Source organism: Nomascus leucogenys, chromosome 10 (genome assembly GCF_006542625.1).
Source record: "Nomascus leucogenys isolate Asia chromosome 10, Asia_NLE_v1, whole genome shotgun sequence".
Lineage (NCBI taxonomy): Eukaryota > Metazoa > Chordata > Mammalia > Primates > Hylobatidae > Nomascus > Nomascus leucogenys.
In genome coordinates, this window is record NC_044390.1 from 4,556,714 (window position 1) to 4,582,482 (window position 25,769).

A 25,769-nucleotide genomic window follows, 5' to 3' on the forward strand; every position below is an offset into this window, starting at 1 on the left:
CCCGCTCACCTGCCTCACTACCCTTCAGCCCTCGCTGCAAGCTCCTTCCTGCCCCGGGGCCTTTGCACGTGCTGCTCTGCCTTCCACACTCCTGCACCAGCTCCCCCCTGCTGGCTTCTTCTCATCCTTTCACTGTCCACTGAAATCTCTTCCTCACAACTGGGGTAGGCTCCCCTGATGGAGCATTTCATAGCATCCCGTTTCTCCTGTAGCCTAACTGTAATTTATTGTGCATGTACATGACCGATTAATGCCTGTCTCATGCACAGGATGTTTACTCTATGAGACGTCGGGGCCCCTGGCTGTTTTCCTGCCTCCTGCACGCTGAGCACGGAGCACAATGCCTAGCTTTTTAAGGCGCACAAATAAATTGCCGGTAATGAATGAATGAGGAGGCCCTTTCTGTGCCTCGTTCGTGTCCCCTGCTCCAATGCCTTCTTATGTACCAGTGCCTGGTACACAGTAGGTGCTTAATAAGCCCTTGTGGAATAATGAATGAAAAAAATGAATGAATGCCCGCGTCCAACCCTTCTTTCTGCCTTTCTGCATCCCTTCGCTGTGTCTCTTTATATAGGGCATATATATAGTTTGTGGGTGTAACTATGTATTTGTGTATTATGGGCCCCTCTCCAGGAGTTGGGCTGGGCTGGGAGTCCCTCCCTCCCCTCCCCCCGCCCCGCCCCCCATGCACACAGCAAAACATGAAAAAGAAAACATCTCGAAACTGCAAAAAACACCATGGCCCTCCCCCCTCCCCAGAGATCCCCCAAAAAAATAAAACACAACGCTCCCTCACAGCGGCCCACTCCCTCCCCTGCCCCCTCCCTCGGGGTCCCTGCTTCGGAGGGGGAGGGGGGCGAGGAGGGTGGGCGTGGGGCGGGCCCAGCAGTCTCCAGCGCGCTCACGGGGAAAAGCGGGGGCGCCCCCGACCCCGGCAGCCTCGATGCACGCGCGCCCGCGCACGCGCCCCGGACACGCCCCTCGGCTCCCCCGCCGCGCCCCTACACAGGCGTGGTTTTCCTGTTGAGCGTGTTGGTGTTGGAGGCGGCGGCCTCCTTGGCCAGGGTCCCGGGGGCGGGCGCAGCGGGCGCCGGTGGCGCGGGCGCGGGCGCGGCGGGCGGCCCGGTGACCGTGACCGTGACGCCGCCGCCCGCCTCCTTGGGGAAGGCGTTGTGCAGCGTGAGGAAGCCGGACGCCCCCCCGCGGTCCCTCTCGGCACCCGCCCCTCCGCCGCCTCCGCCGCCGCCCCCGGCGCCCCCGGCCGCGCCGCCGAACGCCCCCACGGCACCGCCGCCGCCGCCGGCCCCCGCCAGCCCCGCGGCCACGCTGCCCTTGGAGGGGTCGCGGCTGAGCGTGTACATGGAGATGTCCGTGGAGGCAAAGCCCGGGCCCCCGGGGCCGCCGGGAGACGCGTCCCGCGACGGCGACGGCTCGCTGGAGCGGGAGCTAGAGCGGGAGCGGCGGCGGTAGCGGAAGCGGTAACTGGGCAGACGGAGGATGGCCGAGGGGCCGCTCCCGCCACTGCCGCCCGCGCCCCCGCCGGCCTTGAGCAGGTCCGAGCGAGACTGGCAGTGCGCCTCGCGGCTGCGCTCGATGTAGATGTTGACGGCCAGCACGCCGATCACCTCGGCCAGGATGAACGACAGCCCGCCGAAGTAGAAGGACCAGCCGTACGAGTAGTGGTTTTTCTTCTCCTCGTCCCGCTTCGGGCCCGGCTCGCCCGCGTTGGCCGAGATGTACACGATCACGCCGATGATGTTGCTCAGGCCTGGGCGGGGACGGTCAGACGGGAGCCTCGAGGCCACCCCCGGCCCCGCCCCCGCCCCCCGGCCCCGACCCCTGCCCGCCTGCGCCAGCGGGCCCAGGCACCACCCCCAGGCGGTCTAGGCCCCACCCCGAGTGGGCTAGACCCCCCCGTCCTGGATCTGGCTGACCCAAGTCCTGCCAGAAGTGAACACGACTCCCCGCCCGATGCTCTAGGCGCTTCCCTGCTGGTCTAAGCTCCAACCCAGAGGGCTCGGGCCCACTCTTAGCTAGCCCCAGGCGTCACCTCTGCTGGTCTAATCCAACCCCGGCTGATCTAAACTCCATCCCCCAGGTGGTGTAGGGCCGCCAATAGTCCAGACTGCATCATGCGTGGTCCTGGCCCAGGCAGGCTCAAGCACCCCCTCAGATGGTCTAAACTCCACCCCCAGGTGGTCCAGGCCCTGCCCTGAATGGTCCAGACACGGCACTGGATGGTACAGGTCCTGCCCCCAGATAGCCCACGGCCCACCTCTGCTGGTCTAACCTAGCCCTGGCTGGTCTAACCTCTGCCCCAGGTGGTCTAGGACCCCCCCCCACCCCCACCCCCCCATTGATCTAAACTCCACCCCCAGGTGGTCTAGGACCCCAAATGGTCCAGACAACACCCTAGATGGTCCTGGCCCTGGCTGGTGGTTCAAGTCCCATCTCAGATGGTCTAAACTCCACCCCCGGCTGGTCCAGGCCCTGCTCTGAATGGACAAGACAAGGCCCTGGATGGTCCAGGTCCTGCCTCCGGATAACCCAAGCCCCACCTCTGCTGGTCTAACCCAGCCCTGACTGGTCTAAACTCGGCCCCACGTTGTGTAAGACCCACCCCCAGATGGTCTGGGCTGCCCCCACATGGCATAAACCCCACTCCTCTAGCTAAGGTCCCACCTCTGCTGGTCTAAACCCCACCCTGGCTGGTGGCAACTCCACCCTAAGTTGTCCAGGCCCCACCCCTAGGTGGCCTAAGCCCCACTCCCAGAGAGTCCAGGCCCTGCCCTGACTGGTCTAAAACCCACTTTTGATGAGATGAGTTTCCAGACCCTGCCCTAGTTAGTCTACCTCCATCCTTAACGTCATAAACCTGGGTTTTTCCCAAGCCTCGTCCCTCTGCTCCTTTGAACTCTGTTAATGATGTCATCCTGCTGTGATCAGGCCCTGCCTATCACTTATCTAATCTCTCTTCATATAATTCCTGCCAGGGTATCGATTCTAGGCCGTCCCCTGCTGGTCAAAAATTTGCCTTTAATAAAGCAGGCCCCGCCTTCTACTCTAGGCCCCACCTCTAGCTTACCAAACCCCGCCCCGTGCGGATCTTGGCCAGGGTCCTCCTCGGTCTCAGGTCCAGCCACTCCGGCCTTTCAGATCCTCCAAGCCCCACCCCTTGCGGATCTAGACCCATCCCCAAAGCACACCCTGCTCTTCAAATACGCAAAGCCCTCTCTCTTCTCTGTATTCTACTCCTCCAAAAAAGCTCTGCCCCTGGAATTTCCCAATGCTACTCATACGGGGTAGAAAGGGGGCCTTACCCCTTAATTACGTGCCTCTTAAGTGTTCCAGTCCTGGCTCTCTGCTCGTCTAGGCCCTAGCTCTTGAGACGGCCAATCCCAGGTACTGACTGGCTTTGGTCGGCCTCTTGCTTCAATCAGCCAGGTTGACTCTCTGTGCCCTTAAGGACATAACCCCTCCCCCTTTGGCTTTTCCAGGCATCGCCCCGTCTTTTCTAGCCTCTCCTTCTCCAAATGGCAACGGGCAAGGGCCGATTCAGTCTCCCTGACCCAGCCCCTTTAGTTTCCACTTCCCGGTCCTGGACGGTTTCCCAGGACCAGCCCCCTGTTGGATCCACCAAGGTCTCCAAAAGCCCGCCCCTTAAAGCAGGCTCTTCATCGGCGCCCAGATCACTTTCTACCTCTCCTGGGCCCGCCCTCCGAGGCCCAGCCCCGCCTCTCTGTCCTCAAGAGCCCAATTGTGTCTCAAGGTCCCACCCCCTCCCCAGCTCCTCCCCTTCCGTCTCCAGGACGGCGGGCTTAGACTCCTAAGCGCCCGGCGTCTTACGCGCCAGACACCTGTCTGTGCCTCTTTACTCCTCCGAAGGCGACGCGAGAGCTACACCCACCTTACCCAGCGGGTGGCGATGGAGCTTGGGGACCGCCTAGGAAGGCTCCGGGCCCCCGGGGGTGCTCGGGGCAAGGTGGCTTTGCAGACACACACACACGCGCACGTGCACTCGCGCGCGCGCACACACACACACACGTGGGCGCGCAGGTGGGCCGCCCCGGTCGCCCCCTCCCTCTGCCTCTCACCTGCTGCCACGAACAGGATCCCTGCGCCCAGAATGATGTTCCTCTTGGACTTGTAGACGCGGGAGGCCGCCACGCACACACCCCCGAGCAGCAGCAGGATGGCGCTAAGGATGGGGAAGATGCTGGAGGCCCGGACAACTCCTGCGGGGGAGGAAGGAAAGGAAAAGGAGGGAGAGCGAGGGCGGTCAGACGCGGCCGCCTGCGCCCCCTTCCCGGCCCCCCATCTCGCGGCGCCTCCCGCCAGTTCTGTGATTCTCTCTCTCCGGCTGTGTTCTGGTTTATTTTACTGTTGCCTCATTCTCTCTCCTGTTTTTAACATTTCTCTATTTCTCGGTCTGATTTTCTCTCCCTCTTTTTCTTTCTTCTTCGGACTATTTTTCTCTCTCCTGGAATACCTTTCCCCCTCTTTATTTATCGAAATCACTCTCCCTGTTTTTCTCCCAACTTCTCCATGGATCCTCTCCCTTTCTCTTTCTCGTCCCTTCCTTCCTCTCGTCTGCGAATTTCTTTCTCCATATCCCGCAAATCACTTACTACCTCTCTCCACACCCCCTCCCATTTTCTGCCTCGCTTCATCCATCTGGGTTTCTCTCTCTCTCTACATTCCTTCCTCCCTCCTCATTCTCCCTTTTCTGCCAGGCTGAATCTACTTCTGAGTTTCTCTTCCCTTCTCCTCACGCCCCCACCCCACCCCGTTTTATTGCCTGGCTTCATCTATCTTTCTGGGTCTGTCTCCCCTCTCTCCTCTTATCTCCTTGGCCTCGTATGTCTGCATAGGTTCCCCCCCCCTGCTTTTTCTGCCTGGCCTCATCTGTCTTTCTACGTCTCTCCCCCACTTTTTCTCCCTGGCCTCATCTGTCTTCCTAGCCACCCCCCCCAACTTTTTCTGTCTGGCTTCACCTATTTTCCTAGGTCTCTCCCCCCTCTTTTGTTTTCTGCCTGGCCTTATCTGTCTTCCTAGGTCTTTCCCCACCCCACCCCGCCCCTTTTTTCGCCTGGCCTCCTCTATCTTCCTGGGTCTCTCTCTCCCCTCCTTTTCTGCCTGGTTTCTTCAATCTTCCAGGTTTCTCCATTCTCCACTCCCTTCCTCTCCCTTCCTCATTCCCTCCCTCCCTACCCCCTTTAGGCCTGACTTCATCTATCTGAGTCTCTCTCCCTCTTTTCCTCCCTCCCTTCTTCCCCTTATCTCTCTCCCCCCTCCCCGCCCCGCCCTCCTTCTCTCTTTCTCTGCAGGCCTTCCTTTCCACCCACCCCTAAAACCCCAGGCAACCAGATTTTGCGATTTCGGAACCTGGCTGAGGCCGCAGCCAATCATCATTTAGGATTTGCCGCGTTCTCGGGGTAGCTACCAATGACAACACAGGCTTTCCCAGCCGGCTCCCAGGAGTGGCCGGTCACCGCCGCAGATTGCCCCCACAGCCCTGCGGCGCGGTGGCCAATCCCAGTCCGGGATTCCACAACCAGTCACGGCGCAGAGTCGCCGCGAGGGCCAAATAGAGCAAAGCGGCCAATTAGCGCCCAGGATCCTCCCTCAGCCCGCCCCAAGGTGAGGGGAGGGGGCGGGAGCGAGATCAGTCAGCCAATCGGTGACCAGAGGATCCCACTATCTGGACTCGGATTGGCTGGGAGGCTAACCTCGGCGTGTCGATCCAAGTGCCGGAGTCCCAGTGCCTTCTCCCGGCGCCCACCCCGACGCCCTCCAGGCCCCGCGATTTGACCCACTCCCCATGTCTGTCCCGGACCCCCACGTACGGAGTAGATACTCCGCGCTGTCGTGGTCGTAGTCCGTGTCCTCCGGGAAATGATTGATCTTCACGCAGACGCCTCTTTTCAACCCTGGAGGAGCGGGGAGGGCAGTGGTGGGGGCGGATACTTCAGGGTTGGGGGCGGGGCAACCCCACTGACAACAGACCCTTCCCTTCCCCAAACTCCTTCTCTCTCTGGGCTGCTTGGGAGACCGCAAGTCCTGGCTCCTGAGCCCGACTCGTGATATGGGACAAACTTTCAACTTCTCTGGTCTCAGTTTCCCCGCCTGTTAAAGAAAAGAAGAAAAGCAAGGAAAAAAACCCAAAGTCTAACATCCTTCCAGCACTCACTGCAAGGCCACGGGACCTTTGTCCTGTAAGCTGCGCTAAGTTGCTCCAGCACTCGACTTCCGGCTCCCACCTCTGTAAGAAAGAGGGTGTTGTTGGCTTCAATAAAAGCAAGGCGCTTCCCACCTCTCAATTGGCTGAAAAGTCTGGAAATGCGTGGAAAAAAAAACAAGGAAAGTGATGCCGAGGCCGATGAGGACTACACTTCCCATGAGACCTCGTGAAGTCTGGAGTCCAGTTGTGAAAGAGCAGCCGCAGTGGATCATGGGAGTTGTAGTCTCCAGTCCTGTGGGGGTTGGGAGGAGAGAGAGAGAGGTTCCAGTCTCTTTCTGCAGGGAACCTGGAACCTTCTGGAGAGAGATGGAGTAGTTGAAGCAAGCAGAGGTGTGTGAGGGGTGGAGCATGCCTCTAGAGGTCATGCATCCTCATCTCCTTCCCCTCCTAAGATGCTCACCCTCAGCTATTTTCTTATCCTTGGGAACATAATGTTTTACTACCTCTAGCACATAGCTGGAGAAAAAAATTAAAAATATAAATATAAATAATGTAGTTTCCTCAACTGCCCAGCTGTGTCCAGTTCTGCAGGCCTCTGCCCATGCTGTGGAACATTCCGCTCACATTCTTTGCTGATGTAGTACTTTACCTGCAGCAGGCAGCTCAGGAGGCACCTTCTTGAGGAGGCTTTCCCTAGACACACACAGACACACACGCACACTCATTCCTCCCACCAAACTTGGGTCAGTTTCCCGCTCTGAGGTGCCCCGTAGGACATGCATTAGATGGTAGATGATCTTCTTTGTCCTCGGTAAGCTGAGAGTTCCTGGAGGGGGTAGGGCATGGGAGTCCGATTCCTCTGTGTGTCCCAGCATTTCTTGGCAGTAGGCCCAGCACACGGGAGACCTCAAGAAGTTGAGGCTGGGCACGGTGGCTCACACCTGTAATCCCTGCACTTTAGGAGGCCAAGGCGGGTGGATCACTTGAGGTCGGGAGTTCAAGACCAGCCTGACCAACATGGTGAAACCCTATCTCTACTAAAAATACAAAAATTAGCTGGGCATGGTGGCAGGTGCCTGCAATCCCAGCTACTCGGGAGGCTGAGGCAGGAGAATCGCTTGAACCCAGGAGGTGGAGGTTGCAGTGAGCCAAGGCCGCACCATTACACTCCAGCCTGGGTGACAGAGCGAGACTCCATCTCAAAAGAAAAAAAAAAAAGAAAGTAATGAGGGTTGAATGAAGAATGAATGAATGAATGAATGAATATAAGCATAGCAGAAGGTGAGATCAGAGGCAGACCATGACCAGCAAAGAAAAGTAGGGGAAAGAATAGAGATAAAGGAGGAACTGGGAAGAATTAATGTAAGGGAGTGAGTAATACTGTCAAGAGCTAATGTGCATTCGGTGCTTCCTAGGTGGGCCAACTCATTTGATGCTTCCAAGAGTCCTATGAGATAGATCATGTGGTTTGTGTCCTGTGGCGGCCAAATGTTAGGTATTGGAACGTCTCCATTTTTTTTTTATTTTTTATATTTTTTGAGACAGGGTCTCCCTCTGTTGCCCAAGTTTGGAGTGCAGTGGCGCAATCTCGACTCACTGCAACCTCCACCTCCTGGGCTCAAGTGATCCTCCTGCCTCAGCCTCCTGAGTAGCTGGGACTACAGGCTGGCGCCACCATGCCCAGCTAAATCTTGCATTTTTTGTAGAGACAGGGTTTCCTCATGTTGCCCACTTTGCCCAGGCTGGTCTTGAACTCCTGACTTCAAGTGATCCGCCCGCCTCAGCCTCCAAAAGTGCTGGGACTACAGGTGTGAGCCACTGCGCTGGCCTCCACCACTTCCTTATTCTGTGTCCTCGCTGGTGTTACACAGGCCAACTTGCTTCAGTTTCCCCACCTATAAAATGCAGAGAACAGGACCTACCTCATGGGACTGATATGGAGATCTAGCACTTTGCCTTGAACACAATTAAGTGCTCAGTTGATAGCAGCTGATATATGGCACCCATTACCCAAACGTGGAAACTGAGGCCCAGAAAGGGGTCATCATTTCACAGCTGATGGTGGCAACAAAACTGAAACACACGTCATGAATGTGAGCATCTGGGCTGTTCAACACTGTATTACCAGCATCTAGAACAGTGCCTAGTGCATACTGAGTGCTTAATAAGTATTTTTAATGAAAGAATGATTGGATGGGCCAGGTGTGGTGGCTCACGTCTGTAATTGTAGCAATTTGGGAGACCAAGATGGGTGGATCACCTGAGGTCAGGAGTTCGAGACCAGCCTGGCCAACATGGTAAAACCCCATCACTACTAAAAATACAAAAATTAGCCAGGTGTGGTGGCATACGCTTGTAGTCCCAGCTACTTGGGAGGCTGAGGCAGGTGAATTGCTGGAATCTGGGAAGCGGAGGTTGCAGCGAGCTGAGATCGTGCCACTGCACTCCAGCCTGGGCGAGAGAGCGAGACTCAGTCTCAAAAAAGAAAAAAAAGAATGATTGAGTGGGTCCACAAGCACATGAAAAGATGCTGAATTTCACTAATCATTGGGGAAATGCAATCAAAACCACAATGAGATATCATCTCATATCCGTTAGTATGGCTACTATTAAAAATAAATAAAATAGGCCGGGTGCAGTAGCTCACGCCTGTAATCCCAGCACTTTGGGAGGCGGAGGTGGGTGGATCACAAGGTCAAGAGATTGAGACCATCCTGGCCAACATAGTGAAACCCCGTCTCTACTAAAAACACAAAAATTAGCTGGGCATGGTGGTGTGCACCTGTAGTCCCAGCTACTCGGGAGGCTGAGGCAGGAGAATCACTTGAACCCGGGAGGTGGAGGTTGCAGTGAGCCAAGATAGCGCCACTGCACTCCAGCCTGGTGACAGAGCAAGATTCCATCTCTAAATAAGTAAATAAATAAAATTAAAACAGGCTGGGTGCGGTAGCTCACGTCTGTAATCCCAGCACTTTGAGAGGCCGAGGTGGGTGGATCACGTGGTCAAGAGATCGAGACCATCCTGCCCAACATGGTGAAACCCTGTCTCTACTAAAAATACAAAAATTAGCTGGGCATGGTGGTGTGTGCCTATAGTCCTAGCTACTTGGGAGGCTGAGGCAGGAGAATCGCTTGAACCCAGGAGGTGGAGGTTGCAGTGAGCCGAGATCATGCCACTGCACTCCAGCCTGGGTGACAGAGTGAGACTCTGTCTCAAAAATAAATAAATAAAATAAAAAAATAAAATAACACGTGTTGTGAAGGATGTGGAGAAATTGGAACCTTGTGCACTGTTGGTAGAAATATAAAATGGTGCAGTGGCTATGGAAAACAGTGTCGAGGTTCCTCAAAAACTGCAAATAGAATCATCATATGATCCAGCAATGCCAGTACTGGGGATAGACCCAAAAGAATTAAAAACAGGGACTCAAATAGATATTCATACACTCATGTTCATAGTAGCATTGTTCACAATAGCCAAAAAGGGGAAACACCCCAGTGCCCATTGACCGATGAAAGGATAAACAACATGTGCTATATACATACAATGGAATATTATTCAGCCTTCAAAGGGAAGCGAATTATGATACATGCTATAAACATAGATAAACCTTGAAGACATTATACTCAGTGAAATAAGCCAGTAACAAAAAGACAAATACTGTGTCATTCCACTTATATGAAATACCTGGAATAATCAAATTCATAGAGATAAAGTATCATAGTAGTTGCCAGGGCTGGAGGGTTGGGGGATGTGGAGTTATTTAACAGGTACTGAGTTTCCGTTTTGCAAGATGAAAAGAGTTCTGGAGATTGATTGCACAACAACATGAGTGCACTTACCACTACTGAAATGCATACTTAAAAACGATGAAGATGGTAAATTTATGTTATGTATAATTTACTACAATTATCAAAATGAATGAATGAATGAATGAGCGAATGAGTGAATGAATATACAACGCCCACGTACAAACTCTTACCCATCAGCACCTCCACCACGGTGTGGTAGGTAAGATGACAAGCTCAATGTCCCTCCTTTCTTTTTTTTCGAGACAGAGTCTCACTCTGTCGCCCAGGCTGAAGTGCAATGGCTCGATCTCGGCTCACTGCAACTTCCACCTCCTGGGTTCAAGCTATTCTCTTGCCTCAGCTCCTGAGTAGCTGGGATTACAGGCGTGTGCCACCACGCCCAGCTAATTTTTGTATTTTTAGTAGAGATGGGGTTTCACTGTGTTAGCCAGGATGGTCTCAATCTCCCGACCTCAGGTGATCCTCCTGCCTCGGCCTTCCAAAGTGCTGGCAGTACAGGGGTAAGCCGCCTTGTCCAGCTTTTCTTTTTTCTTTCTTTCTTTCTTTTTTTTTTTTTTTTTTTTGAGACGGAGTCTTGCTCTGTCACCCAGGCTGGAGTGCAGTGGCACAATCTCGGCTCACTGCAAGCTCCGCCTCCCAGGTTCACGCCATTCTCCTGCCTCAGCCTCCCTGAGTAGCTGGGACTACAGGCGCCCGCCACCACACCCGGCTAATTTTTTGTATTTTTAGTAGAGACGAGGCTTCACCGTGGTCTCGATCTCCTGACCTCGTGATCCGCCCGCCTCGGCCTCCCAAAGTGCTGGGATTACAAGCGTGAGCCACCGCGCCCGGACTTCTTCTTTTTTTTTTTTTTTTTTTTTTAAGAGATAGAGTCTCACTCTGTTGCCCAGGCTGGAGTGCAGTGGCACAATCTCGGCTCACTGCAAACTCCCCCTCCCAGGTTCAAATGATTCTCCTGCCTCACCCTCCCAAGTACCTGGGATTACGGGCACCTGCCACCACGCCTGGCTAATTTTCATATGTTTAGTAGAGATGGGGTTTCACCATGTTAGCCAGGCTGGTCTCCAACTCCTGGCCTCAGGTGATCCACCCACGTCAGCCTCCCAAAGTGCTGGGGTTACAGGCGTAAGCCACCACGCCCAGCCTGGTCCCTCCTTTTTTGAATGGGATCATAGTAATTCTCTCAAAATATTCGTGATGATTAAATGAGACTGAGCATGTAAACCACATGGCACGCCGAATTGCTGAACAGGTAGTGGCGACAGTAATAATAACTACTCTGACTGAGCACTAACTGTGCACCAGGTACTGCTCCAAGCATATGACCGGTGGTTAATAACTTGCTCAGTCCCTAGGACAAACCCTTGGAGGTAGGCAGCGACAGCATCCTTGCTTTACAGATGAGGAAACGGAGGCATAGGGAGCTGAAGAAGTTGCCCAAAGCCCCATTGGGGGTGAGTGATGGGGAGAGGTTCCTTCCAGCACAGCTCGGTTTGGGAGGTCGGCATATTTAAGACAGTAGAGTCTGGTGGCTGTGGGGGTTATTGATCGTGGGCTCTGTAATCCAACTCTCTGGACATACATCCCAACGCACCACTTCCCAGCTGTGTGGTTTTGGAACCGGATCGTCCCTGAGCCTCTGCTCTCTCATTGGGAAATTGAGGACGGTAGTGTGACTTTAGAGGGCTTTAGTGAAATTTCAATGAAAGTTAGGCACAGAAAGCCGGGCACAGTGGCTCATGCCTGTAATCCTAGCACTTTGAGAGGCCAAAGCGGGTGGATCACCTGAGGTCAGGAGTTCGAGACCAGCCTGGCCAACGTGGTGAAACCCTGTCTCTACTAAAAATACAAAAAATTAGCCAGGCATAGTGGCAGGCAATCCCAACTACTCGGGAGGCTGAGACAGGAGAATTGCTTGAACCTGGGAGGTGGAGGTTTCAGTGAGCAGAGATCACACCATTGCACTCCAGCCTGGGCGACAAGATCGAAACGCTGTCTCAAAAAAAAAAAGAAAGAAAAAGAAAAGAAAGGCACAGAAGACCAGGCGCAGTGGCTCACAGCTGTAATCCCAGCACTTTGCGAGGCCCAGGTGGGCGGATCACCCGAGGTCAGGAGTTCAAGACCATCCTGGACAACGTGGTGAAACCCCGTCTCTACTAAAAAATACAAAAACTAGCCTGGCATGGTGATGGGTGCCTGTAATCCCAGCTACTCAGGAGTCTGAGGCAGGAGAATTGCTTGAACCCAGGCAGCGGAGTTTGCAGTGAGCCGAGATTGTGCCAGTGCACTCCAGCCTGGGGGACAGAGCAAGACTCCGTCTGAAAAAAAAACGAAAGTTAGGCACAGAATACACCTTACTTATGCCTAATGCCACCGATCAAGCTAGGAGTTTTTCTTGTGCATGGATCGTGATGTCGTGGCCCTGAGTCTCTTCCCAGGGGCTGCCTAGTGCAGACCCGGGCATGCGAGGGTTAAGGGGCAGCTTTCTTGCAGTGTGGACACGTGGAGAACTAGGATCCAACCCACTCTGCCCCTCGCAGGCTGGGTGGTCCAGGCTGAGCCACTTCCCCTTTCTGGCCATCAGATTCCTGCTAATAATACATTCCCCTGGCAAAATGGCGAGGGCTCAATGAGATAATAAGCCAGGCAAAGTGCTAGCAAAGGGGCTTTGTGTGGTCGGCACTAATAAATAGGGCTGTGGGCCCAGACTCTTGAGTCCTGAGAGAAGACCTGGGGGTGTGGCTGAAATCCCTGTGGAGGGGGCACAAGCTGGGCTGTCCCATGCAGATGCCTCCAGCTCCCAACACTTGAAACGTGGCAATGGAGAGGTTCTGTGAGGGTAAAATATTTACTGGGTTTCAGACTCAGGATGGGGAAAAAAGGGAGAGAGAGTGTGTATGTATAATATTTCATTAATAATTTTTATACTGATTACATGTTCAAGTGATAATATCTTGGCTATGCTGGGTACCTGTTCCTTTTTATTTTAATGTAGCTACTAGAAAAATTCTAATTTTTTTTTTTTTTTTTTTGAGACAGGGCCTCGTTCTGTTGCCCAGGCTGGAGTGCAGTGGCACAATCTCGGCTCACTGCAACCTCCACCTCCCGAGTTCAAGCAATTCTCCTGACTCAGCCTCCCGAGTAGCTAGAATTACAGTTGCCCACCACCACACCCGGCTAAATTTTGTTTTTTTTAGTAGAGATGGGGTTTCACCATGTTGGCCAGGCTGGTCTCCAACTCCCGACCTTAGGTGATCCACCCACCTCGGCCTCCCAAAGTGCTGGGATTACAGGCGTGAGCCACCGTGCCCAGCCTAAAAATTTTAACTATATATGGTCACCCATGTTATATTTCTTTCTTTCTTTTTTTTTTTTTTTTTTTTGAGATAGGGTCTTGCTCTATCACCCAGGCTGGAGTGCAGTGGCACAATCACAGCTCACTGCAGCCTCGACCTCCTGGGCTCAAGCAATCCTTCTACCTCAGCCTCCCTAGTAGTGGGGACTACAGGCGTGTATCACCATGCCCAACTAATTTTTAATTTTTTACACAGGCGGGGTCTCCCTATGTTGCCCAGGCTGGTCTTGAACTCCTGGACTCAAGCAATCCTCTCACCTCGGCCTCCCAAAATGCTGGGATTACAGGGGTGAGCCACTGGCCCACCCTTGTGTTATATTTCCTTTTTCTTTCTCACTCTGGAATCTCACCCTTGCCCAGGCTGTAGTGCAGTGGCGCCATCTCAGCAAACAGCAACCTCCGCCTCCTGGGTTCAAGCGATTCTCCTGCCTCAGCCTCCCAAGTAGCTGGGATTACAAGCACCCACCACTACGCCCGACTAATTTTTGTATTTTTAGTAGAGACGGGGTTTCACCATATAGGCCAGGCCGGACTCGAACTCCTGACCTCAAGTGATCCGTCCACCTTGGCCTCCCAAAGTGCTGGGATTACAAGGCGTGAGCCACTGGCTCAGCCTCATGTTATATTTCTATTGGGAAGTGCTGGAACTCCTGGGTCATCAGAGTGGAGGGGATCAGGACTTGGTCACATTAGAATTCCCAATAATAATAAGGAGAAGAACAGCCGAGCAACAACAACAAAATGCAACACTATAATCTAGTTCTTCCTCTGTGCCTGCTAGTCTTTGAAATGCTTTACTCATATCAGCTCATTGAATCCCTCCCTGGCCCTGTGAGTTAGGGTCTATTAGGATTCTCATTTCCCCAATGATGGAATGGAGGCACAGCAAGGTTAAATATATGGCCAAGGTCACGATGCTGGACGTGGCAAACAAAAGATAAACCTAATCAGTCTTATTTCTCAGAGTTTGTTTGTTTTTCTTTTTCTTTAAGAGTAAAGTGGGGCTGGGCGTGGTGGCTCATGCCTGTAATGCCAGCACTTTGGGAGGGTGAAGCAGGCAGATCACTTGAGGTCAGGAGTTCGAGACCAGCCTGGCCAACATGGCGAACTCATGTCTCTACTAAAAACACACAAAAAATTTACTGGGTATGGTGGCACATGCCTATACTCCCAGCTACTCAGGAGGCTGAGGCACGAGAATTGCTTGAACCCGGGAGGCAGAGGTTTCAGTGAGCCGAGATCATGCCATTGCACTCCAGCCTGGGCAACAGAGCAAGACTCCGTCTCAAAAAGAAATTAAAAAAAAAAAAGAGTAAAGTGGGCCAAGGTGGGCAGATCATTTGAGGTCAGGAGTTTGAGACCAGCCTGGCCAACATGGTGAAACTCCGTCTCTACTAAAAATACACAAATTAGCCGGGCATGATGGCAGACACCTGTAACCCCAGCTACTCGGGAGGCTTTGTCTCAAAAAAAAAAACAACAAAAAAAAAACAGAGAAAGTGAAAGCAAGTTTGTTTGTTTGTTTGTTTTATAAATTGAGACGGAGTCTTGCTCTGTCACCCAGGCTGGAGTGCAGTGTCATGATCTCAGCTCACTGCAACTTCCGCCCCTGGGTTCAAGCAATTCTCATGCCTCAGCCTCCCAATTTTTTTTTTTTTTTGAGACGGAGTCTTGCTCTATTGCCCAGGCTGGAGTGCAGTGGCGTGATCTCGGCTCACTGAAAACTCTGCCTCCCAGGTTCACGCCATTCTCCTGTCTCAGCCTCCTGAGTAGCTGGGACTACAGGCACCCGCCACCGCGCCCAGCTAATTTTTTGTGTTTTTAGTAGAGACGGGGTTTCACCGTGTTAGCCAGGATGGTCTTGATCTCCTGACCTCGTGATCCGCCCGCCTCAGCCTCCCAAAGTGCTGGGATTACAGGCGTGAGCCACCGTGCCCTGCCAGCCTCCCAATTACCTGGGGTTACAGGCGCTTGCCACCAGCCCCGGCTAATATTTTTGTATATTTAGTAGAGACAGGGTTTCGCCATGTTGACCAGGCTGGTCTCGAACTCCTGGCCTCAGGTGATCCACCTGCCTTGGCTTCCCAAAGTGCTGGGATTACAGGTGTGAGCCACTGCACCCAGCTGAAAGCAAGTTTATTAAAGACAGTAAAGGAATAAAGAACAGCCGCTCCTTAGGCAGAGCAGCCTCCGAGCTTGTTTCAATCATTACATTCTACTACATCTGTCAGACACACTCCAAAGGGAGATGGAGATTGAGCCTGAGAGTTCCCAGGGGCACAGTGACTGCAGGAGGCAATGACTCAGGGGGGCCCAGTTTCTACACCCCTGGAGCCCCGATGGGCTGAAAGCAAGTGGATTTGTTGCTTCGTTCTCCTAGAAAACCAGACACACCTGGATTCAAATCCAGATGCTGGGCCGGGCAGGATGGCTCACGCCTGTAATCCCAATACGTTGAGAGGCCGGGGGTGAGAGGATTGCTTGAGCCCAGGAGTTCTAGACCAGGCTGGGAAATGTGGTGAGACCCATCTCTAAAAAAAAAAGTAAACAAATCAGAAACAAAAATAAATCCAGACCCTACTGCATATTAACTGTGTGACCTTGGGCAAATCACTTCACCTCTCTGAGCCTTCACTTCTTCTTTTAGAATGGGAATAATGAAAGTACCGGCCGGGCGCGGTGGCTCACACCTGTAATCCCAGCACTTTGGGAGGCCAAGGCGGGCAGATCACCTGAGGCCAGAGTTTGAGATCAGCCTGGTCAACATGGTGAAACCCCATCTCTACTAAAAGTACAAAAATTAGCCGGGTGTGGTGGTGGGTACCTGTAATCCCAGCTACTAAGGAGGCTGAGGCGGGAGAATTGCTTGAACCCAGGAGGTGGAGGTTGCAGTGGGTTGAGATCACGCCTCTGCACTCCAGCCTGGGCAACAGAGCAAGAATCTGTCTCAAAAAAAAAATTAATAAAAATAAATAAATAAAGTACCTACTTTGCAGGGTTATTGTGCACATCCAGTGACAAATGAATGACAATGACAAGAACAACGGAGTCAGCCTTCTTTCCTCCTCTCCTTGAAACACTAACTTCCTTTGGCTTCCAGGACATCCAAGGACCTGTTTTTCCCCAAACCTGTGGCCACTCCTTTCTCCACTCCTTTGATGACTTCTCATCTCCTTCTCTTTTTTTTTTTTGTGAGATTGAGTCTCACTCTGTTGCCCAAGCTGGAGTGCAGTGGCACGATCTCAGCTCACTGCAACCTCCACCTCCAGGGTTAAAGGGATTCTCCTGCCTCAGCCTCCCGAGTAGCTGGGATGACAGGCATATGCCACCATGCCTGGCTAATTTTTGTATTTTTAGTAGAGACAGGGTTTCACCATGTTGGTCAGGCTGGTCTTGAACTCCTGACCTCGTGATCCGCCTGTCTCAGCCTCCCAAAGTGCTGGAATTACGGGCATGAGCCACCGCGCCCGGCCAACTCCCTCACATTTTAATAGTGGACTGGCCGAAGGCTTAAGCCTTCAATGACATAATGACATTTTATCATTTGTTCTGGTCTCTTTTTTTTTTTTTTTTTTTTTTTTTTTTTTTTTTTTTTTTTTTTGAGATGGTGTCTTGCCCTGTCGCCCAGACTGGAGTGCAGTGGTGCAATCATGGCTCACTTTAGCCTTGACTTCCTGGGTGTAAACAATCCTCCCACCTACACCTCCTGAATAGCTGGGACCACAGGCACGCACCAGCACTTCCAGCTAATTTTTAAATTATTTGTAGAGACAAGGTCTCGCTATTTTCCCCAGGCTGGTCTCCAACTCCTGGGCTCAAGTGATCCTTCCTGCCTTGGCCTCCCAAAGTGTTGGGATTATAGGTGTGAGCCACTGCACCCAGCTGTCTCTTCTCTAAGTGATTCCATCCATCTAATTCATCTATATGATGATGCCCCTCAAATTGATATCTCCAGCCCAGCCTCTGGCCTCATATATCATATCTTTAACAACCTGAATCAGTGGTCAGCAAACTATGGCTCACAGGCCAAATCCAGCTAAGAATGGGTTTTATGTGTTTTTAATGATTGAGAAAATGTCAAAGAAGAAGATGATTTTGTGGCATGTTTTTTTTCTTGGAGTCTCTCTCTGTTGCCCAGGCTGGAGTGCAGTGACGTGATCTCGGCTCACTGCAACCTCCACTTCCTGGGTTCAAGTGATTCTCCTGCCTCAGCCTACCAAGTAGCTGGGACTACAGGCGTGTGCCACCACGCCTGGCTAATTTTTGTATTTTTAGTAGAGATGGGTTTTCACCATGTTGGCCAGGCTGGTCTTGAACTCCTGACCTCAGGTGATCCACCTACTTTGGCCTCCCAAAGTGCTGGGATTACAGGTGTGAGCCACTGCGCCCGGTGAAATTCAGATTTTAGTGTCCATAAATGAAGTCTCATTGGAACACAGCCACACTCAACTTACTTACAGACTGTCTCGGTCGTTTTCACGAGTAGTTGTGATAGAGACTGCTCCACAAAGCCTGAAATCTTTACTATATGGCACTTTATAGGACCTTCACTGTGCTGACCTCTGTCCACATGTTATCTGTTAATGGGCATCGTAAATTTAACATGCCCAAAACTGAGCCCATGATCCCTCTCCTTCATAATAAATTTGATAAGAGAAAATAAATAAAACAGCTGCTGTTTCATCTTATGAATGGCTCCCCTATTCTCAGGAGCTCAGGCCAAAGCTTTAGAGCGGTGATTCTCAACTCAGGGCGATTTTATCCCCCAGGAGACAGCTGACAATGTTTAGACACAATTTACAATTTTGGTTGTCACGACTGGGAAGGGCGCTGCTAGCAACCTAGTGGGAGAGATCAAGGCTGTTGCTCAGCATCCTACAATGCACAGGACGGCCCCTCCACACAGAATTAGCCACCCCAAAATATCAACCATGCTGCGGTGGAAAAACCCTGCTTTGGAGACGCTCCTGGCTCTTCTCTCTCATATCCTACAACTGCTCCATCAGCAATTCCTGCCCACGGTAGCTCCAGAATATACTAAAAATTCAAACAACTTCCCAAACCCTACTGCCCCCACCCTAGATGAGCCTCTTGTTGTCTCATTTGCCTTCCCCTCGGTCATTTGTTAACACAGCAGCAAGAAACATACTGCAAAAATGTAAGTCAGCTCATGTGACTCCTCTGCTCAAGAACCTTCAACGGCTCCCATCTCCGAATCTAAAGCAAAGTGCTTTCTGGGATGTATAAGAAGCTGTGAGGCCGGATGCAATGGCTTACACCTGTAATCCCAATACATCGGGAGGCTGAGGCAGGAGGATTGCTTGAGCCCAGGAGTTTGAGACCAGCCTGGGCAATGTAGTGAGACCCTGTGTCTACAAAAAATGGGGGCACATGCCTGTAGTTCTAGCTATTTGGGAGGCTGAGGCAAGAGGACGGCTTGGGTTCAGGAGTTCAAGGCTGCAGTGAGCTATGGTCTTACCACTGCACGCCAGCCTGGGTGACAGAGCAAAACCCTGCCTAAAACAAAAAAAGAAACACACACACACACACACACACACACACACACACACACACACACACAGAACCTGGCCAGGCATGGTGGCTCACATCTGTAATCCCAGCACTTTGGGAGGCCTAGGCGGGCCAATCACTTGAGGTCAGAAGTTCAAGACCAGCCTGGCCAACATGGTAAAACCCCGTCTCTACTAAAAATACAAAAATTAGCCGGGCGTGATGGTGCACACCTGTGATTCCAGCTACTCGGGAGGCTGAGGTATGAGAATCGCTTGAACCCAGGAGGCGGAAGTTGCAGTAAGCCAAGATCACGCCACTGCACTCCAGCTTGGGTGACAAAGCAAGACTCTGTTTCAATAAATAAATAAATAAAATAATTTTTTAAAAAAAAACAGAACCTGTGGGATGGGGACCCTGATAGCCCTATGACTGCACCTCCTCCTACTACGTTCCCCGCCACCCACTCTGCCCTGGCCACACTGACCTCCCACTGGCTTGATCAACACACAGCCACGCTCCCACCTCAGGGCCTCTGCGCCTGCTATTCCTACAGTCTGAAGCACTTTCCTCCATCTCTTACTTCCTTCAGACCTGCAATCAAATGTCACCTGCTCGGGGAAGCTTTTCCTAGATTCCTTATCCACTTCCCACAGGGATCCCTGACACCTCCCATCCCCTCCCCCAACTCCTTGTCCTCCTTAGCACTCACTTCTATCTAACACCCTAAAGGTTGACTTTACTTCCATCATTATCTGTCTCTCCCTTAGAATATAAGATATATAACGACGGGAGGTTTTGCCTGTTTGTTTTCTGCTGCTGCAGCCCCAGAATCCAGAACAATGCCTGGCACATAATATAAACTCAATAAAAATGGGACGTTGAATGAGTGAATGAATGAATGACATCCCTACTAGATGCCACGTGCTGTCCTAGGGGTTCCATGATGCGAGCCCTCACACTTGGCCCTATGCCTGGTACTTAGTCAGACCAGTGAACGGACATGAACTCAAACTTCCACAGGAGAGACAAATAACATCACGAGAGCCGTGGGAGGAATGGGAGGCAATATGGAGCGGATGGAGGTGACTGTGGGGAAACGGAGACCCCCCAGCTGCTGCTCAGATCCGGCCCATCGTGGTCAGGGTAGAACAGAGGCTTGTGCTAGATCTTCCGCTAGCTCAGAAGAAGCCGGAAATCAGAACTACAATAGGAAGCCTCCCTATTTTTAACTGTTGGCAATGGATTCAGATTTTGCTTTCAGTTTTAAACACTTTGTACACTAGACAGAGCGCATCTGCGAATCCCATCCATGGGATTCGAGTTCTGCTCTTGGCTCTGCCCCTTTCTCAGCTAGGTGACCTTGGGCAAGTGACTTCACTTCTCTGAGCCTCAGTTTACCCATCCCCAACAGGGAGGTGGTTGCCCACCTCATAGGATTAAATGAGATAACGTTCCTGGCTTGTCGTGAACACTCAGCAAAACAGAGGAAGAAGGGGCAGAGGAAATAGAGGGGGATGAAAAAGAGAAGCAAGAGATTTCAATGTTTTGGCCAAATGGGGCATCAGGATGGCTGGTTCCACTCCTCCACGTTGCAGACAAGGGCTGTGAGGCTGGGGTGCAGGGGGGGAAGATAGTGGTCACACAACGGGGCAGATATGCAGCAGGACTGGCACCCAGGACTCCTGCTTCCCAGCCCCGCAGCTCTGTGATACTCAGGAAAGAAATACTCATGCCAAGAGTGGGAGAGAGAAGGGGTTGACGCAGCAGAGGGCAGGAGTCTTGGAGAAGTGGGGGAGTCGAGAGCCAGGGAGCCGAGCTAGGAGAGAAGCTGTGAGAGGGAGAACAGGACAGAGGAAAAGAACCAAGATGAACATCCGAGGAGGTAGCAGTGGCAGGAACGAGGAGCCTTAACGCGAAGGCATGAGGCATCGAGTCAGGACGACGTCAAAGAAGGCAGGAGTGGAGGAAGAGGGAGTGGAGCCCACTAAAGGAAGAAGGACGAAAGGACCAGGAAGGGAAGTTGGAGGGCATCCTGGTGGGAGAGATGTGGGAGGTGGCACTGATGGGGAGAGAAAGATGTACGGGAAGAGAAGCACAAGGCAGAAAAGAGAGAAGGTCATGAGTGAGGGCAAGTTCAGGCACGAAGTTTCGGGGGGCAGCAGCCAACGAGAAGGGGAAAGACACAGAGACTGGGCCATGAAAGTGGGCGGGAAAGGCAGGGGAATTCCGAGGACTGGGGAAGATGTCACGGGGCACGAGGGAGAGGAAATGAAGGGGCAGGTGGAGCGGAGGAGCAGGGTCAAGATGAACTGAGGGGAAAGAGGGAGAAAGAGGCTGCTGGGTGCGGTGGCTCATGCCCGTCATCCCAGCACTTTGGAGGCCAAGGCAGGAGGATCTCTTGAGCTCAGGAGCTCGAGACCAGCCTGGGCAACAGGAGACCTCATCTCTACAAATAATGAAAAAAATTAGCTGGGCACAGTGGCTCAGGCCTGTGGTCCCAGCTACTCAGGAGGCAGAGGTGGGAGGATAGCTTGAGCCCAGGGGTTCGAGGCTGCAGTGAGCTGTGATTGTGCCACTGTACTCCAGCCTGGGTGACAGAGTGAGACCTTGTCAAAAAAAAAAAAAAAAAAAAAGGAGAAAAGGCACAGGGCAGAGTGGAAGAAATGAAACAGGAGGAGCCCCAGGTACTGGAGAGAGGGAAGACGCAGGGTTGTGATGGGGCAGCGCAGGAGACACGGACTAGGGAAAGATAGGATAAGGGGGTTCAGGGGAGGCGCAGAGGGGCTGCAGAGGGACCAGGCCGAGGAATTCCGCAGGGTGCCAGGACGCAGGGAGGAGTGGGAAGGGAGAGGAGGTCAGGGGCCCGAGTGGGAAGGCGCAGAAGCCCCTCTGGCAGAGGAAGAGGGGTGCCCGAGGGGGCCCCAGGATCAGGGACAGGCAGCCCCGGGAGGCTCAGGGTCTCTCGGAGGGGAGCGGCGGGGGCTGCAGGGAGGGCCGCCCGCACCCTACCTTCCAGGCAGCAGATCCTCCAGAGGCCCGAGTGCGTGAGGCCGCCGGGGTCCTTCTTCTCCGAGGCGCCGCCGCCCCCGCGGTGGGGGGTCCCGTCGTCGCCGCCGGCCGTGAGGTTGGTGGTGTTGCAGATGAGGGCGCGCGTGTAGAGCCAGTAGTCAGTGCTGATGGCGATGGTCATGAGGCCGAAGGCGGCGAAGGCGCCCACCGTCGTCAGCAGCACCTGCACCCCCTTCTCGCACCAGAGGCCCCGCTCTTCGTTCCAGCGCTTCAGCGACTCCAGTTTGACCACGGGCAGCCGGGGGGCCGTGGGCCACCACCGGGGCAGCGGGGGCGGGGCCGTGCCGGCGGCTGGGGGGGGTCACAGCGCAGGCAGAAGCGGGGGGCCCGGGGCCGGCGGGGCTGGGGAGGGGGCGGCGAGGAGGAGGCTGCGGCCGGGGAGGGGGTCAGAGCGCGGCCATGGTCGGCGGCTGGTGGAGGGCAAGGAGCGAGATCTCGCATTAGAGGAGAAGAAGGCACAGGTACCTCCCCCAGTCCCCGCCCCCCCTAAAATCCCTGCCTCAGCTCCAGAAACTCCTTCCACTCGGGGCTCCACTGCTTCCCTTTCTCAAAAAAAAAATAAATAATAAATAAATAAAATAAAATAAAATAAAATCTCTCTCCACTCTTGTTTTCCGCCCAAGAGTCATCCCACCATCCCACTAACCCCACTCAGAGGAGTCCCCACCACCGCTCACACTCACAGCCCTCGCCCCTAGCCCCCGCTGGCTCCGCCCCAGTGGGCTCCACGGTCCTCACCGCATGGGAAGCCACCGCCCCCCATGAGGCCAAGCCCCACGCCTCCTCCTCCCCAGGAGCCCCTGTCGCGTTCTTCCTTCCTTAGAGACCCCCGCCCCATCACCATTCGGTTCCCACCAGTTCTCCCCACTCTTCCCCTGCAAGCCCCACCTCTCCACCTGCCAGAACCCTTCCCTGTCTCCCCAACTTTTCCCTGAGCGCCTCCACAACTTAAGAAGCCCGAGCAGCACCACTTCTGCGGGAGTAACCTCCGCGAGCCCCCTCCGGTCTGGCTTTTGTCATTCCATCACTCCAAATGGTCCCCCACAATTTCCTCTCCTTAGGAAAAATAAATCTCTCAATCTCTCTTCAACTAAAAAGGAAAAATTAAAAGAAGAAAAAGAAAAAGAGAATCCCAGCTGGCCCTCACAGTTCGTGCAACTCAGAATCACCAGCCACCCTCAGTCAGTCTCCTCTCCCTGGAAGCCCCTTCCTGACTCGGGTGGCCTCCAACACGCCTTGAAATCACCCGAGGACCTTAAGAATTCGGATGTTCGAGTCCCACCTGAGAACGTCCGACATGGTTGGTCTGCAGTGCGGCCTGGGCATCTAAGTTTTTAAAAGCTCCCTGGGGAATTCTAATGCACCCAACATCAGACCCACTGGTTTGCAAGATGCCCCCCCATCTCCAGCCCATTCCCTCTCACAGCCCCCACTGTCTCCCCACAAGCCACTCACTCCCCACCCCATACTATGCCTTTACTCCAGGAAAACCCCCACTCTCTCTTTTGCTTTAGAAGAGTCTTCCCCCCGCCACCCCCCCCTACAACTTAAACGAACTCATATCATAACCATCGTTTTCTCCTCCATTAAGAAAAATTTCCTCCATGAGTTCCACGGCATTTTCTACTCGCAAGAATGGCTTCCTCCAGACCCCAAATGTCTGTCCATTCAGGACCATTCCAATCTCTGCCCTGTACTCCCATAGCAGGGGGCACACTGTACCACCCACCCGCCCCTCTGCACTCACAGCAGCTCCCACTGCCTCCAAATCCCCTCCTCGTAGCCCTTCATCATCACACGGGATCTTCAGCACACTGTTTCCCCCAACTTGAGATCCCCCCCAACTCACTTTGAACCTCACTCTCTCTTCAATGTACCAGGAAGCATCCTCCCCAACTTCTCTCCCATCATATAGAATTCCCTTGACTCACTTCCTCTTGCTCCACCACTAAAGCTCCCAGCTTCTCCTCTGCCCCGGAAAATCCCCTCCGCAGGTCCCCACAGGCTTCCCTTCTTGGGAACGCCCCCCAGTACTCCCCTCTACGACTTCACCTGTACAGGAACACACACAGTAGCCCCTCATCTTCTTCCACATGCAGAAACAGCCCCCCAGTAGACTGGGTCCCTCCGAAAAAATGTGATCCACAAGGCTACAACTCTCTTTTCAATTAGGAATACTTTCCCAGCCTGCACCCGCTGCCCCGTGGCTCCTTCATTTCTCCCTTCCACGTTCTCCACCGACCACCATGCCCCCAGCCCTGCCTGTCTCCCCCATCCCAACTGTCCTCTGGGGGATGTACTCCTTACTTGCTTCCACACTGCTTCTTCAACTTCTTCCCCCAAACCCACTATAGTTAAGAGCCTGGAAACCTTAGACGAAGGGGGGATTAAAAAAACAAAACAAAAACCAGAACCTAGGTCCCAGTACAGGGTGACCTTGGCCTCCTGATTCCTTCCCTGTCTCCACGGCCCCCCATCAGCTGGCCTCAGACTGGGGCTGCTCCCAGGAGGGGCTGTGGAAAAAGGTTGTCTATGGGGGGTGTCTCCATGGCAACTGGGCCTAGTGCCCCACACGTTGTGTTCCCTCCCCCACCTCAACTCCCGTCTGCCCACACACAGCCCTTCCTCAGGCCACAGTTCAGCAGCCCGCTGGACGGGGCATCCTCCAGCCTCCCGGCCTGGGCGCCTGCCCCTTCCTCTCTTTTCTGTCCGCATGCCGAGTTTCCTCTCTTCTTGATCTCTTGGCCTCTTCTCCCCGAAATGGTGCCCCCTCACCACCAGCAGGGCCACCTACCACGTCTTAACAGATTTCTGCTTTCAGTGGGGTAAGCCTGTCACCCCAGGCCCCTAACAACCTGGGATAAGAGGGAAGGGAAGAGGAGGGAAAGGAGGGAAATTCTCCTTCCGTCCAAAAAAAAGATTTGAAGATCTTTTCATTTTGTCAATTTGGGGGACAATCTGGTTTTAGGGACTCTTAGTCCATCGTTCAGCAGCTGCCAGGGAGAAGAGAGCTGGGACCCCCAATTCTAAAGCTTCCGGATATAAGGGGGTCACTCTCCTTTCTCCTTAGGAAGGGGACCAGCTCTTTTCTCCAGAATTCGGCGGGGGGGGGGGTCACAGAACATTAATTCTACCTCCACCCACCTCCGATTAATAAAAAGATCTGTCTCACCTCTGTTAATGATAGGTCAACTCTCCGATGCACGGAGGAGGGGACGTCCAGCCTCCCCTGTTGGCACCCCCCCCAGAAAAACCTTTTGGCTCCCAATTCTCGCTGCTTCCCCCTCCCCCAGCAGTGAGGGACCCAGGCGTCCGACCTGGTTCGGGGGGTGGAGATGAGGAGGCGTATGGAGAATGGGGGTGCTGAGGCCAGGCTGGGGCTGAGGGGCAGCTCTGAGCCTGGGCCCCAAGGGAGTGAGGGTCGGGATATATATATATATAAAAAAAAAAGGTGAGGAGACAATTTGGTTCTCGTGTCGCTGGGTAAAGTGCGGAGCTGGAGGACGAGAGGGAGGGAGTAGGGAGGGAGGGGGAGGGGAGCTGCTGAGGGATGGGGAGCCTCGGAGAGGAGATGGATGGGGGAAGGGAAAGAGGGGGGCAGGGTCGAGTGGCAGAAGGAAGCCGGAGAAGAAGAGAGAGAGATCCAGAGAGGGAGGGAGAGAGACAGAGAGAGACGAGGAGAAACGGAAAGAGAGAGACCCAGAGACCGCGAAACAGAAATGGGGGAGGGAGAAATTTGGGGGAGGCAGCGGCTGGAAGCAGAAGGAAGTTGGAGAGATACACACAGAGAAATATCCAGAGAGAGAAGGGGACAGGGACAGAGACCCAAAGACAGGA

General features: G+C 53.4%; 1 protein-coding gene across 2 annotated transcripts; it reads right to left on the reverse strand.

Annotated features, from left to right (window-relative positions):
* Positions 1 to 723: 723 nt before the first annotated feature.
* On the reverse strand, positions 724 to 25,769 carry CACNG8 (calcium voltage-gated channel auxiliary subunit gamma 8). 2 transcript variants are annotated; one of them, XM_030819735.1, is made up of 5 exons: positions 25,105 to 25,769; positions 21,873 to 22,342; positions 5,847 to 5,930; positions 4,095 to 4,235; positions 724 to 1,768 (listed from the first exon to the last, which is right to left on the reverse strand). In XM_030819735.1, exons 2-5 carry the CDS (start codon positions 22,051 to 22,053, stop codon positions 1,002 to 1,004), a joined length of 1,173 nt encoding a protein of 390 aa, XP_030675595.1. In that variant the 5' UTR covers positions 22,054 to 22,342; positions 25,105 to 25,769; the 3' UTR covers positions 724 to 1,001. The 2 variants fall into 2 exon arrangements, with proteins under 2 accessions (XP_030675595.1, XP_030675596.1); XM_030819736.1 differs by lacking the exon at positions 25,105 to 25,769 and adding an exon at positions 24,240 to 24,281.